Below are 16,266 nucleotides of genomic sequence, written 5' to 3'. Positions count from 1 at the left end.
TTGTGGTAAACTTTCTGTTTACATTTCTATAATCCTACTTCTTATAAACATTAAAACCTGTATTTTCCCCTTATACAGCTGATTTACTTATCCTTTTTAATTATGCTGCACTCTTGAAGTATCTGTAACAGTGAATAGTCTCATGACTCTTGTATGTATCAACCTGATTTGAACAAGGGAAAATAAGTCTACCTGGCTCAAGCATGACTCTAAACAAGCAAAAATGTGAAGATCCACTGAAATGAGTACATGATAGAAAAGAACACGATTTTTCTTTCTTCTATCCATCTAACTGGTGGCCTCTATTTTCTATGCAAAAGCAGTCAGACCCAATATTTCACTGGACTGAGAGCTATAGGTAGTTGTCATTTTAAGTTTAAACAGTTATAATATTCCTGGAACAGAAGAGCATACAGGAAGTATGATCAGACTGGAAGCCATTTTTCTTCCACAAAAATTAATTTGTTTAGGTTTACTATAAACATAACATGGTTGAGATGCCAGAGCACAGCTGGGGAAAGTAATGCACATTAATAATGCTGAAGTTGTTTCTGTGACAGTTCTCGGTATACCCAGATGTGAGGGCAATCTGGCAGCGACATCTGTCACCCCACTGATTGCCAAAGTTGATTCGGCTGGTATGCTCTGATACTGACTGTCAGGAAAAATGTAGCTTCACACTTCGTGTTTTAGTTGTTTAAGTGGCTATAAATGCATACTATATCTAATAAAATAACAAAGCTGTTCTTTCATGAATTTTGAAACTGCAACTCAAAAACTTTGAATTTCTCAGCTAGGAATGCATTTTACAAGTTTGTGTGAAGAATGCAGAAATATACAGTGGTGCCTCACATAACGATGTTAATTGGTTCCAAACAAAACATCGTTATGTGAAAACATCGTTATGTGAAGCACCATTTCCCATAGGAATGCATTGGAAACCGGTTAATCCGTTCCAATAGGAATGGATTATCCGGTTTTTTCCCTCCCCCCGTGGCTTGGATCTGACCCACGGCGGCTAACTCAGCCATGGCTTGACTCCCTAGAGTCCGGCCATGGCTGGGGTAGCCGCCGTGGCTCGGATCCAAGCCGCGGGGGGAGGGTGGTGGGATTGGAATGCCTTTCAGGCATCCCGGGCTTGGATCCCACCCGCCGCCGGTTAGGGTAACCGGCGGCGGGTGGGATCCAAACCCGGGATGCCTGAAAGGCATCCCAATCCCACCACCCTCTCAGCCTGCCCCCACAGCTTGGATCCAAGCCGTGGGGGGTCGCTGGGAGCGGACACCCCCCCCACCCTGCAGCCGCCGCTTGAAGCCTCCCCGCGCTGCTTTCCCCAGCCATTCTCGGACGTCCAGGCGTCCGAGAACGGCTCGGGTAGGCGGCCCGGGCAGGCTTCAAGCGGCGGCTGCAGGGTGGGGGGGGTGTCCGGAAGGTTTCCAGGCTTTCACCTGGAAACCTTCCGGATACCCCCCCCCCCTCTGTCCCCGCTGCTGGTAGCCTGCCCGGGCCGCCTACCCCAGCCGTTCTCGGACGTCCAGGCGTCCGAGAACAGCTTGGGTAGGCAGCCTGGGCAGGCTTCAAGCGGCGGCTGCAGGGTGGGGGGGGTGTCCGGAAGGTTTCCAGGCTTTCACCTGGAAACCTTCCGGATACCCCCCCCTCTGTCCCCGCTGCTGGTAACCTGCCCGGGCCGCCTACCCCAGCCGTTCTCGGACGTCCAGGCGTCCGAGAACAGCTCGGGTAGGCAGCCTGGGCAGGCTTCAAGCGGCGGCTGCAGGGTGGGGGGGGTGTCCGGAAGGTTTCCAGGCTTTCACCTGGAAGCCTTCCGGATACCCCCCCCCTCTGTCCCCGCTGCTGGTAGCCTGCCCGGGCCGCCTACCCGAGCCGTTCTCGGACGCCTGGACGTCCGAGAATGGCTGGGGAAAGCAGCGCGGGGAGGCTTCAAGCGGCGGCTGCAGGGTGGGGGGGGTGTCCGCTTTGGAGCGGCCGCGGGAGAGGTCTCCCCGCAGCCGCTCCAAAGCGCCCGCCCGGAGAATGCCTGCAGGCTGGCCGGCGATTCAGAGCGGCTGCGGGGAGACCTCTCCCGCGGCTGCTACGAAGCGCCGGCCAGCCGGCCGGCATTCTCGGGGCAGGCGCTTCGGAGCGGCCGCGGGAGAGGTCTCCCCGCAGCCGCTCCAAAGCGCCCGCCCGGAGAATGCCTGCAGGCTGGCCGGCGATTCAGAGCGGCTGCGGGGAGACCTCTCCCGCGGCTGCTACGAAGCGCCGGCCAGCCGGCCGGCATTCTCGGGGCAGGCGCTTTGGAGCGGCCGCGGGAGAGGTCTCCCCGCAGCTGCTCCAAAGCGCCCGCCCGGAGAATGCCTGCAGGCTGGCCGGCGATTCAGAGCGGCTGCGGGGAGACCTCTCCCGCGGCTGCTCCGAAGCGCCGGCCAGCCGGCCGGCATTCTCAGGGCAGGCGCTTCGGAGCAGCCGCGGGAGAGGTCTCCCCGCAGCCGCTCCAAAGCGCCCGCCCGGAGAATGCCTGCAGGCTGGCCAGCGATTCAGAGCGGCTGCGGGGAGACCTCTCCCGCGGCTGCTACGAAGCGCCGGCCAGCCGGCCGGCATTCTCGGGGCAGGCGCTTTGGAGCGGCCGCGGGAGAGGTCTCCCCGCAGCCGCTCCAAAGCGCCCGCCCGGAGAATGCCTGCAGGCTGGCCGGCGATTCAGAGCGGCTGCGGGGAGACCTCTCCCGCGGCTGCTCCAAAGCGCCGGCCAGCCAGCCGGCATTCTCAGGGCAGGCGCTTTGGAGCGGCTGCGGGAGAGGTCTCCCCGCGGCCGCTCCCAAGCGCCCGCCGGGGGCCTATGGGGGAAACATCGCTATGCGAGTTTCCTCCATAGACTGCCTCGCTATACGAGGCAGTAGTTTCCCCCAGAAACCCCCTCGCTATGCGAATTCATCGTTAAACGAAGCATTCGCTAAGCGAGGCACCACTGTATTTAAAATTTTCTCCCAATCTCGCACATCTCCTTTCTTTCTACTACAGTACCTCTTTCCCTTCCTCCGTTAGGAGGGGGTTGCCCACGCAGCTACAACTCCAAATCCAGAAGCAACCTAGCATTCATAGACCTGACCATCAAGGCTAAGATAATCACCTCCAGAAGACCTCTTTAAGCTGATGCCCCAATTTTTGACAGTGAGAGCACTCCAAGAACCCAGACTTCCCATCTATCATTCTGGTACAAGGAATTATATTTTATTTATTCAGAATTCCATTTTAGGATTTTCCATTATCCTTGAATTAATTCTCTATTAGAATTCATGTGATTTTGTCACCCGATGCCTGTTGCAAATTCTCCAAAGAGAAATAATAATTTCCCAGAGCACAGAGCGCTATTCCTGTCCTCTGAAGATGCCGGCCACAGAGACTGGTGAAATGTTAGGAAGAACTACCTTCAGAACACAGCCAAAGAGCCCAAAAAACCCACAACAACCATCAGAAATAATAATCTTTCATTCCTGTGTTAATTTGAGGGGGGGGGGAAATTCCACTGCTCAATTCAAGGTACTGGTCATAACCTAGAAAGCCCTTAATGGTTTAGGATCTTTATACTTCTCAGACTGTCTCTCAGAAAACAACTGCCTGTTTCACCTGTCTCTCAATCCACGTTGCTAAAACTGGCCACAATGAGAGCAGCCAAATAAGGCAACAACAAGGAGTTGGGCCTTCTTGGTGGTGGCCCACAATCTGTGGAATAAACTTCCAATTGAGGTATGCCAGGCACCTTTCTTCCTAACATTCAGGAAATGACGAGAGAACTATAAAAGTTCCCTTTAGTAAATTAACCCTCAGATGCTGTTAACATTAATTTTTAATTTTTTCTTATGCTTTTTTGTATGTTTTAATTTTAGATCTAGATCACCGAACTACCATATTTCACTATTGGAGACATGTGGGTTCGGAGTTTTTAGTTTCTAAAACACTTAGTACTGTGTCCACTAGAGCAATGGTCCCCAACCGTGGGCCTCCAGATGTTCTTGGACTTCAACTCCCAGAAATCCTGCCCAGCAGAGGTGGTGGTGAAGGCTTCTGGGAGTTGTAGTCCAAGAACATCTGGAGGCCCAAGGTTGGAGACCACTGCACTAGAGAGGAGGCATATGAATAAATGAATAAATAAATATTCTCAAAAAAATAGCTAGAAGCTAGGCTAAACCTATGGAGAACACAAACAAGACACCTTGCTAAATTGATGAATGCAGAAGAGGGTCTTCCACTAGGACAAGACTCTAGCTGGATCATTTAGAAGTCACTTAATAGAATCCACGCAACAGCGCTCCCGTCACTTGTCCCAGATCCCGCCATGCAAAAATGCAAAAATGCAAAATGCGAATAGATAAATAGGTACCACCACGGTGGGAAGGTAACAGCATTCCGTGTCTAGTCGTGCTGGCCATGTGGCCACGGAAATTGTTTACGGACAAACACTAGCTCTATGGGTTGGAAACGGAGATGGGCACTGCCCCCTAGAGTCAGACACAACTGGAAAAATTATCAAGGGGAAACTTTACCTTTACCTTAATTTACAGCATGCCCCACCACATGTACAAAAGAAGATATAGAAAATGGTTGAGATAACACTATTGAAGTAGCCTACTCCTGGTCAAAAATAGTCTAATTATCTTAATATTTTAATTTGCTTTACATTTTACCTATATTTCATATACATTCATAATTTTAAATTGTGCAATGCTCTAATATGAATAAAGAAACATCCCCAAAACTAGAACTCATTTGATTATGAGTTACTGCGATAAATATTCAACTGCAAAGATAAATATATTATATGCATTTATATGTAGCCAATACCATGTATATTTTTAAAAATGTGGCTGGAGAATGTTAATCAGGTCCTCCTTTTGAATGTTAATCAGGTCCTATACTGAGGAAAAGGCATGTGGACACGTGGATTGGACTGGCCTGATACATGCTCTATGGACTCAATTACCAACCTGTGGAATGGTCCGCCTATGAAATTGCACTGAGGAAACCTTTGATTTGTTTCATATACAACACAAGCGGCTGTTTCCTCTTGACAAAAAAGGCTGAAGATTGCTAGAATAGGAATACTGTCATCTAATGCAAGATAGCGCTGGATTTATTTGTGGAGTACAATTTGTTATTGTGCTGCTTCTGACTTTTCTATCTTTCTACAAATAGCTTTTTGCTTAAAGCATAAAGTGAGGAATTTAACTAAGCATGATTGAGGCAGTTTCTAAAATGCTCTAATAATATACTATATTTTCTTTGTTGCCTGGAAACTGAGTAACCTGGAACTTTTATAAAGCTAGTAAACCTACTAATGTACCCCATGATCTGGACACAATAATAATAATCACATTTAACTTGTGAATTCCTTGCCCTTAACATTAATTCGTCATTTAATTCATTAATGGTAACTTTTGTCAAATAATTATACAATCGGTGATTGTGCATCTTATTAATGACATTTTAGTAATACTTTAGTTTTAGATTTTAAAAAATACACAATAAAATTACTAAAATAGCCAAAAGTAAAGTGAAACATTAAATGTTAATTAATTAATTTTCATTACTATTATCAATTAATTAAGAACCTTTAAAATTACAAGTTCAATCCATTAAATGTAACAAATTATTTTAAAGAATTATTCCAAGTTCTGATAAAACACCAGTAAAGTCATATTACATTAATGAAAGTCACAATTAAATAATTCTGCACTGTGATAATTCTACAATGAAATTATCTGAACTCAGAATTTATTATAAATGCAGATTCAGAAAAGTTCAAGTCTTATAAACTGCATATACAGTGTTACATCGCTAGACGACGACCCTGTTAAATGACGAATCCGCATAACAATAACATTTTGCGATCCCTATAGCGATTTGCAAAACAGTGATTTCAATGGCAATTTTCACTGGATGTTGATTTGGTCCATGCTCTGTGGATCGTTTATGTGCAAGACGACGATTTCTACAGCTGATTGTCGGCTTTGCAAAATGGCTACCGTGTGTTTTTTGGACCCATGCTTCGCAGGACAGCCATTTTTACAGCTGATTGGCACTCACAAAATGGCTTCCCTATGGGCGATCTTCGCTGGATGGCAAGGTATTTTCCCCATTGGAACGCATTAAACAGGTTTCAGTGGGGAATCACATTTTGCATAACGATGATTTTGCTAAACAGCAATTTTCACGGAACGAATTATCATCGTCATGCGGGGCACCACTGTATAAGAAGTTTTCATAGACATAATTGCTACCCTTCATATAGTGTTTTGAAAAACTATTGGTACATGTGCAAGCTTCATTTAAATCTATCAATCTCAGATATGTTCTACTTTATTGAGTAGTCACTGTACAACTCATTTCATGAATATAGAGTCAATTTTTAAAAATTTACCACTTGTTTAAAAAAAAAACTCACAGAACACACTAAACTCCCAAAACATGTTTACAGTAAAATCCATGCAACATAAGAGGTTGCCATCATTGTGTTACAATAGTGAAAATAAACTGTCAAATAAACCGCAGAAGCCTCTGTCCTGCAGCGTCAGAAAACCAGCAGTCATAAGATTGAATCCAGAGAACGGAGTGAGCTCCCATCGCTTGTTCCAGCTCCTGCCAACCTAGCAGTTTGAAAGCATGTAAAAATGTAAGTAGATAAATAGGTATCACCTTGGTGGGAAGGTAATGACATTCTGTGTCTAGTCACACTGGCCACGTGACCACGGAAACTGTCTTCGGACAAAACACTGGCTCTATGGCTTGGACATGGGGATGAGCACCAACCCCTAGAGTCAGACATGAATAGACTAAATGTCAAGGGGAACCTTTACCTTTACCTAATCATCTAGCTGTCAAGATTTCGCAGTCAAGTACGGACTCAACAGGCTGAAGAATCAGTTGTACAAATCGAGGATCAAACGGCCATAAGTATGAAAAAAAATTACCAAAATCTTGTTCAGCGTAATTCTCAACTCCTTGTGGCAAATATCACTTCCAGTGTGAGACTGACATATGCCATCCTTTGTCAACAACGCCTTTCTTAATTCTACATAGGAGAAAAAGGCCAATCTCTACACAAAAGTACTGTATTTGTGGACATAAATCTGACATCAGGAATGGTAACACAAAAACCTGTTTCAGAACATTCCAATCTACTTGGACGCTATTTGAGTGATGTGCAGGTCAGTGTTTTGTGGAGGAGAAACACCACAAAACAAGACCTGAAAGAGAAATAGCTTTGATAAGGTATGTAAGGGTACTAGAAACCCATTGAAAAGAACAGAATATAAATGAAGGGTTCTTAAACTATTACCAAGTATGAAATCCTAATTGGTTCCTACAGCCTACCACTTCCATCAGCCATGCTAATTATGCCTTGTAGACTGATAATTGATAATATTCACAATCTGATCAACTATTTTGTTACTGAAGAACCATTATCACTTGGTCCATTATCTGTATTCCCACCTGGTCATGGGACCATGTAGAAATATGAAAGTAATAGACTCACTCTTATATCTGAGGAACTTAATCCACGGAAGTTCGTATTAAAATATAACAGTCTTTAAAGTGTCACAAGATTTTTGTCTCTCTTTTTGTCTGATACAGTTTGCATAAATGTCTCTAGTGTCCTCTTCCTTTATGAATTTGAGTGCACATGCACATATGCACTTGCAAAGCAAGCAGAAAATGAGAGGCTGGTTCCTCAGAAAGAGGTCAACAATCTACTTGTTGCTTCTTCTTCCAAAAAATCAATGTTATCAGGCAACAATTACTGTAAATTTAAATGTTGTGTGTTTACGGATACACATTTTAGTCCATCTTATAAAGATGCAAATTCCCTCCTAAATGGATCTTCCTGCCATCCCAGTGCCTTGTGGCAAATATCTTCTTACTACATTTTAGAAACACTGTTTCACTTAATGGCCAAAATCTTGTTGTGCAACTACATGCAAACAACTTGAGGTTACGCCCGCAGTAGTTGCACAAGAGCTGTGATGGAAGTGCAATCCCCAAAGCACTTCTACTGGCACATTTCACAAACAGTTGTTCTGGGGATACACAATTGATTGCACAACTGCATGGCACAATCCCTTGTTGCCCTGCAATTATGCCAGCATAAAGTTATGTTATGTTGGCTTGAACAGGTTACTGGCCAATGTGTGAAAAGAAACTAAGTGAGGATTTAAATCCCTAAGCTCATGTACTGCTACTGAAACAGAAACATTCAAGGGGAAGGAGACATTCCCAGGCCCAGTAAGAAGTCAAGAAGATATCCAGTGGCCTCACACTTCACAGAGCTAGTGAGCCAAAAGAGAGCCAGCACAATGTCATAGAAAGATGATGGAATACTGAAACCCAGGTCCAAGACCTGGAACTTTATAGCATTCCATTTGTCAATGCTGGGGGCTCTGCTGTGCCCCCAAAGAAACACAACCCCTGGATGGGAAGAAGTGCATTTTCTTCTGGGAGATGCATCCTGGAGCACAAGCTTTTGTGTGGGGGAGGGGAGTCACAGGCCCCCATATCCAACCCACCCCCAGTCAAATCTGGAAGTGAACACCCAGTCATTTCCTGTCTCATGTTTTATCCTATATTCTGGCCAATGTTGACGAGTTCTCAAACTCTTGGGGCTCACAGAAAGCACTGAGAGCAAACATTTGATCCCCAGCTTCATAAAAGTTATCCAACATGTTTTAAATAAACAGATAACTCTTGATTATTCTGAAGCTATCATGAAGGAACTTTGGGGGCACACCCTGGCCTCAAAAAGTCCACACAGTGAAAGTCAGTTTGTGCAGTATGTACTTTTCACAAGATCATCTACATCTGAATATTTCTGCTTCTGCTATTCATTGTTCCAGCATATTCAGGCTTCACCTGAACATCAGGTGAATTGCTAGTTCTATATCACATTCATTCAGTTTTCAGCCATTTTATTCTGCCTTGTCACTGACATGAACACATCAATCTGAACTCTGAATTTTTATCAGTACTGAGCCTTCAGAGATCAAAGCCTTGCAGTCCCTCTACTTTTATGAGATTTACAAACATAAATTTTATAACAAGAAACAAAACAGCTGAATCATCTTAACAAACTATACAAACATATAAATTCTTACTGGGTGGTAAAGTACTATGATAAGGACTCTTGATGATATCCACACAGCTGCTGAAGTGCAAAATAATTTCCATGGTTTACAATCAATTAATGAGCTCAAAGTGAAATCAAACATTATTTAATGAGTGCAACAAAATCCTAAACATACTTATTTGTGAGTAAACTCCACTAAATAAAGACATGCTTCATAGTGAACATGCGTGCCTAATTTTTTATTATTTTTCAAATGCGTGTGAAAACAGTATCATTCGTTTCACCGGTTAGAAGAGCACAAGATTCCCCTTTGAGTCACCATTTACCCTTGACCAACAGCTGACCATTGGAAGTTTAGGCTAGATCTTATTGGCCACAGTCCTTTTTTCAGGTATTTATTTATTATTTATTCCATTTTTACCCTGCCCAGGTAGATTTTCGAATCTACTCTGGCCGGCATACAGAGTATAAAGGTAAAAACAATATTAAAGGTTACATTCAAGGAACTTTTGCGAGATATAGTATCTATAATGTGTACAAAATGATTTGGCAGACAAATCTGGCAAATGAAATGGCATATATATGATTTCTTTTTGAAAGCCTCTTGGAAAACTGCAAGTCTTGTTTTTAACTAATATTGGTAAAGAAATTGGGCCTTATGCACATTATATTATTTTCACGTGTGCCAGACTGACTCTCCCCATACCCCAGACCAAAGAGCACCAAAACCATCAAGTAGGCAGGTTACAAGAAGCAGCCTGGTCATCATCTCACTTCACTTGCTATGGGATGTAGGTGACTAACCTTAGAGAATGGACAGAGAAGCCAGCCAGACATATGATAGTCTGTGGCTCAGCCTGTCTTCAACCTGGATTTGGACTGTTGGGTCCTACAGCAGGGCAGCAACAGTGACCTACGTGAGGATTGACTGCTGAAGGTGTCTCTGCAGTCACTGCTGGGAAGAAAATGTTTTCCCCAAGGATGAGTTGAAGACAGTATCAGATCAGAACAGGAAATTCTTCTAGGAAAGACAGTACTACTGAATATAAAATGGGCAAAAAATAGGCCACACAACTTTCACTTGGAAAAACACACACACACGAATTGTAATGTATGAGCCTCTGGTATGCTCTGCATATATAAGCTAGACTGATCCTACAGTCTCAATATTTGCACATTTGGGTGTTGGCTGCTTTGTATTAAACTTTTATTCTTATTTCTAAGTATACATGAGGCATAGGCTGTTCTGCAACTTTTGGGGGGACTTGCTCCCACAAGTTAATATTGCTATCATTTAATAGCTCTCTTTCATTTTGTCGCCCTTGTGATTGACATTTAAAATATGAAGACACAATTTTAAAAATATCATGTAAGATTGACATCTGAATAATTTGAAAGCCAAATTAAGTGATAGCCCATATAATTAAATCCAGCAATTAATTTTTTTAAACATCAAGCATTCAATCCTTACGAGTGTACGTTTATATATTTGCTTGTGGTTGAAGCAGTCATATAGTTGTTTGCATGAATTCCTCTTTAATTTGAGCACACGGAACACATAAAAAGGTTGAAATGCAGAACTCTTGACTCATGGAAGTCTTTGGTACCACCTGAAAACTAGCTCTGGAGGATTTCCTAGGCCTCCAAAGCATATTTTGATGCACACCGAGGAGGGGAGCTAGTTCACATTCTATTTCTGCTGAGAGTAGTGGTGCGGTCAGCAAGTGTTCCCTTGGATTCTGGCCATATTGTTTTTCTCACCATCAAATGCAACACAGCATGTGCTCAGTATTTCTTTTATTTAGCAGAATTTGAAACTTCTTCTCCCTCTAACATATGAATAGCATCCATTCTGAAGCACAAAATGTGAATGGGGAAAGGTATGTTCACTGTGTTTGAATGAAGAGGTGAGGTGATGCAAAACCATTATGTATAAAATTAACTAGCTGCACTACTAAATTCAGCTTTGCATATAAGAGGAAACTGACACCCAGCACTGCTCACCTCTCAAATCCAATTTGCCGTAATGTTTTCTCCCATGTAAGGCCTGCAAAAAAGAAAAGAAAAGAAGGAAAAGAATATTCATTAATATTCTCATAAAATTTTGTTTGCTTTCATATTTACATTCAGTTACCAATGTCTGGAAAGTGTACTACATGAATCCCTTTCATGCGGCTGCAAACTTGGAGAAAGAAAGAATCATGGTGTTTCTTTATGTGCCCATGAATAGCTCATCTCATATGCCAGGGATAGACCAATTTAAACAGCATCAATACTGACATCGTAAAAAGCTACTGGATGGGCTTCTCCCACCTGATTCTGAGCTTCTCATGTTTCCCCAATAGAAGAACAAGTGGCACATCAGCACAAGGACTAAAGGACACAAGTATTGATTTCTGTGAAGAGCTTCCCAAACATGTCCTTTTTCAAGATGTCTGTTTATATATTAGTCTGACCTCACTACAAAATATTTGGACAGTACTCATGTTTGAATTTTTAAGTAGTCTGTTTAAGATTATATGATTCTGAAAGATGTAGATAGTCTTAAATTCTTAACTTATGCATGTTTAATTCCAAGTGAAAATGTTTTTGGGGTGTGTGTCTTTCTATCACTTATGAGTTCACTCTAGAGTACAGACAAAAGAAAGACAAAATTAAGACAAAAATATTTTATTTTGGAATAATCCAGCTGTAAGAACCTAATAAATATTGAGTGTTTTAAACGAATTACAATTGTTTTAATAATGTCAACTATTGCATGTATTTTAACCAATTTTCTGTATCCAAAAACTCTTAAAGTACAGTATTGATAAAAGTAATTAATAGCAATTCAAGGTTGTATTCAGATCTCGGCAGGTATCATCCCTTCTAACAGAAACAGTTTACTGCCTATATGTTTGGGAATGAAATGGCATCTCCCAAAATGTATATTTCCCGTGTACTGGGGGGACTCCCTACATATAGCATGTTTCGTTTCATTTAGTCGTTCCGACTCTTCGTGACCCCATGGACCAGAGCACGCCAGGCCCTCCTATCCTCCACTGCCCCCCGGAGTTGTGTCAAATTCATGTTGGTTGCTTCGCAGACACTGTCCAGCCATCTCATCCTCGGTTGTCCCCTTCTCCTCTTGCCTTCACACTTTCCTAACATCAAGGTTTTTTCCAAGGAGTCTTCTCTTCTCATGAGATGGCCAAAGTACTGGAGCCTCAGCTTCAGGATCTGTCCTTCCAGTGAGCACTCAGGGTTGATTTCCTTTAGAACTGATAGGTTTGTTCTCCTTGCAGTCCAGGGAACTCTCAAGAGCCTCCTCCAGCACCACAATTCAAAGGTATCAGTTCTTCAGCGGTCTGCTTTCTTTATGGTCCAGCTCTCACTTCCATACATCACAACAGGAAAAACCATAGCTTTGACTATTCGGACTTTCGTTGGCAAGGTGATGTCTCTGCTTTTTAAGATGCTGTTGAGGTTTGTCATCGCTTTCCTCCCAAGAAGCAGGCGTCTTTTAATTTTGTGGCTACTGTCACCATCTGCAGTGATCATGGAGCCCAGGAAGATGAAATCTGACACTGCCTCCATATCTTCCCCTTCTATTTCCTAGGAGGTGATGGGACCAGTGGCCATGATCTTAGTTTTTTTGATGTTGAGTTTCAGACCGTTTTTTGCACATATAGCACACATACATTCAAAATAAAAAGATTGCATGTCAACAGTCAACCTAAGCACCTGTGGCTTTCTAGGAGTTATACACTTCCCTGAATAATTAGATAGGTTCCTTTTTTCTAAATGAGAAAAAGGTAACTCTGCACACACAGATTTTGTGTGAATTACAGTTTTATTACTTGTGAAGCAGTAAAAGCAAGATGAGGTGACTGGTCCTTCTCTCCCTTCCATGCTTAGTTCTGAGATGCTCAGATGTTTGGAAATAATTTTTATGGCTGAGGAAATTTTCAAGACAGGGAGTTTGACAATGATTCCAGGAAAAGAAGCAATCTCTTTTTTTATTTAACAGAAAATAAAATGAATTGGCGGAAGGGAATAAAATGTAATGAAAAAGAGTTAGGACTTACCAGCTCATACCACATTTGATTTGAGGTTTATAGGTCCAGTAAAATTCAGTTTGCTATGGTGTACAGGAAGCTCAATACAAAATGATGTACCACTAATATTGTGACTCCAGCTAGGTTAAACAAAATGTTTGCCAAAGACAAATACAAGTTCTGGGAGCACTCAGCAAAACATTATTTCTCTGTGTTTTGAATTCTTATTTTCTACAGTTGAGTAAGCACACTTAAATTTACTGGTTCCAATTTCTGCTTGTTATTTCACAAACTACTTGAGTCTCTCAGGCAACTCTGAAATGGTCCCTCTGATTATCTTATTAACTGGAACAACAGTACAAATACTAGCTGCATAAGTCTGTAGTTCTGTTTGCAGTCTAGTAGGGTCCAGTTTAAGTATTAGAAGTGGCAACACAGAAAGAAATCTGTTGCATGAAAATTCTCAGTAATGTAATGCAACATTGCACTAGGAACTGCAATTTTATTATATAAATAGACTTTTGTATTTATTATTTATTAAACAAGAAAATGTTTTAAAGGAACAAACAAATGATGCAGCAAAACTAATGGTATCAACAGATGATAACTAGTTTTCAAGAAATACAAGAATCCAAAAAAAATGTGGTCATGCATAATGGGCATGCTTACATTATGTTATAATAATTCTGTAGTATGTGATAGAGATGGACTCTGCATTTCATTAAAGCCATTAGTTTCAATGAAAACAGGATGGGTTTTTTTTTTGCATTTCCAAGATTTGTTGTGAAAAGAAACATATGCCATGTCAAGCATTCACACCTTTGAGAGTTACCAGACATTTTAAGGAAATCAATTTTGTAGCAAATACAGTGGGGTCTCTACTTAAGAACGTCCCTACTTAAGAACAATCCAACTTAAGAACAGCTCCATTTGCTAAATTTTGCTTCTACTTGAGAACAGAAATCCAAGATAAGAACAGGAAAAAAAACCTTTCCTGCTCTTTTTTTAACCTTAGGTCATCTTAGGTTAAAAAAAATTCTCCCCCTAGTGGTAGAGTACGTATTAACCAGCTTTGCATTAGTTCCTATGGGAACTAATGCTTCAATGTACGAACACACCTCTACATAACAAAAAAACAGCCAGAACGGATTAATTGGTTTTCAGTCCATTCCTATGGGAAATTTTGCTTCAACTTAAGAACGTTTCAACTTAAGAACGCCATTCCAAAACTGATTAAGTTCTTAAGTAGAGGTTCCACTGTAGTTTCTATGGACGGAAAAGAGCAGATACGGATTAAATGGTTTTCAATGCATTCCTATGGGAAATGCAGATTCAACATAAGAACTTTTCAACTTGAGAACCACCTTCCAATACGGATTAAGTTCTTAAGTAGAGACCCCATTGTAATTAATACATACTTTAAAAAACACAAATACCTAAAAGGTGCACAACTGAAAAAAAACAAGCTTAAACAGCAGTATCAAAAACAAAACAAAACCATAAGTCCTGCAAGCAACACCATATAAAAATTGAGAAATGCAACAGAAGTGAAGCAGAGAGATTTTCATATCCCTGCCATGTGTCATAAACACATTATGAGACCTCAAAAGAGGCAAAAAATTATTTTTAGGGCCAGTTTTAAGTTATTTTGTACAGCATAGATTTCTTTGGTTATCTTCCGAATGATTTCAATAAATGCTCCAAAGAAGAACTGAGAGATTTGAAATGTGTTGGCTCTAACAATGATTTTTGTTGGAAGTTCAAGCTATGCTCTCTTTCAGTCTTACACTATCTGCTCTGCTCTCTCTCCTCAGCTGAAATTATTCTGATCCGGAAATTCATATGCATGTCGGCCCAACTAATTGCTATTGCTGATTTTAGACAGCACTAATTAAGTATTTATTTAGTCCCAAGCAGGGTAATACTCAGTACTATCATTGGCAGCACTCAAGATCGGGCAACTGATAATTAGTATTGTAGCCATATACTGATCACTAATCAACTATCAGTGGAAGGACTCAGGCAGTGCTGCACATACATGTGGGTCCTAAATCAGAAAAGGCATCTGCTTGCAAAAATTTGCTTGATTATTTGCACGGCTCTCACTCAATTAGACCACTATTCTCTATACATCCCGCAGATGGCATCACTGTCCAAATCTGGTAAAAAAAAAAATCCTATGGGAAAGGTGCATTGGTAAACATTTTATAAACATTTAAAGAAACTGACATATTTATCTCACATGGTCATCACTATAATCTACAGAGCCTTGGGAGCCACCTACAAGTAGCATAGGTACTTCAGAGCTTGTTTTCAGATCTTGTAATTTTCTTGAGATATTTTCAACTTGGGCAGCCTTGTTTTTCTTTATTCTCTTCCTACTGCAACAGAGAACCATTTTTTTTCCAGGATGCTACACTTAGAATATGTGATTCCTATGGTTACATTTTGTTTCAAAAGCTTTTCCAAATTGCTTTGCTGCTTAAGGAACTTCTATCTGTTTTCCACATTTCTGTTTATATTAACTTATATTTACGAAGAGAGACCAAAGCACAAAATATTTCAGGAGTTGCTAGTTAAAACTAGAAGCAACAATTGAGTAATAACATGTGTCATTCTGTCTTCTGCCAAATGTTGTTGTTGTTTAGTCGTTTAGTCGTGTCCGACTCTTCGTGACCCCATGGACCAGAGCACGCCAGGCCCTCCTGTCTTCCACTGCCTCCCAGAGTTGAGTCAAATTCGTGTTGGTAGCTTTGATGACACTGTCCAACCATCTCATCCTCTGTCGTCCCCTTCTCCTCTTGCCTTCACACTTTCCCAACATCAGGGTCTGCTGCAAAACACTGATGCCTCAATGTACAGTATTTACCACAGGAACAGCCAACACAGAGCTTAGAACCTGAAGCCTATGAAATAACTTTTCCCATGCAGCAAGTATAGACCTGTGCAGCCACAATGCTCAGCAATTTCAAAATATCCACGCCAAAAAACCATAATGTTGATAATAATATAAAATCCTTTCAAAGAAAGAGAGGCAGGAGTAGCTGCTCCAGCTGAACTGTTGGGGAAAGGCAGTGAAAAGCTGGAGAAGGCCACAGAGAAAACCCAAACCCAAAA

At 41.8% G+C, this 16,266-nt stretch overlaps 1 protein-coding gene across 3 annotated transcripts in view; it reads right to left on the bottom strand.

Annotated features, from left to right (window-relative positions):
• PIEZO2 (piezo type mechanosensitive ion channel component 2) overlaps positions 1-16,266 on the bottom strand; it is a 309,376-nt gene that overhangs the window by 147,170 nt on the left and 145,940 nt on the right. For all 3 annotated transcript variants that reach the window (XM_072998801.2, XM_072998800.2, XM_072998799.2), the window contains exon 4: positions 11,117-11,159. In XM_072998801.2, coding sequence (XP_072854902.2) covers positions 11,117-11,159 — 43 coding nt within the window. The remainder of the gene's footprint in view (positions 1-11,116; positions 11,160-16,266) is intronic.

This window comes from Pogona vitticeps, chromosome 4 (genome assembly GCF_051106095.1).
Source record: "Pogona vitticeps strain Pit_001003342236 chromosome 4, PviZW2.1, whole genome shotgun sequence".
Lineage (NCBI taxonomy): Eukaryota > Metazoa > Chordata > Lepidosauria > Squamata > Agamidae > Pogona > Pogona vitticeps.
This window is presented reverse-complemented; position numbering and strand designations above follow the sequence as displayed.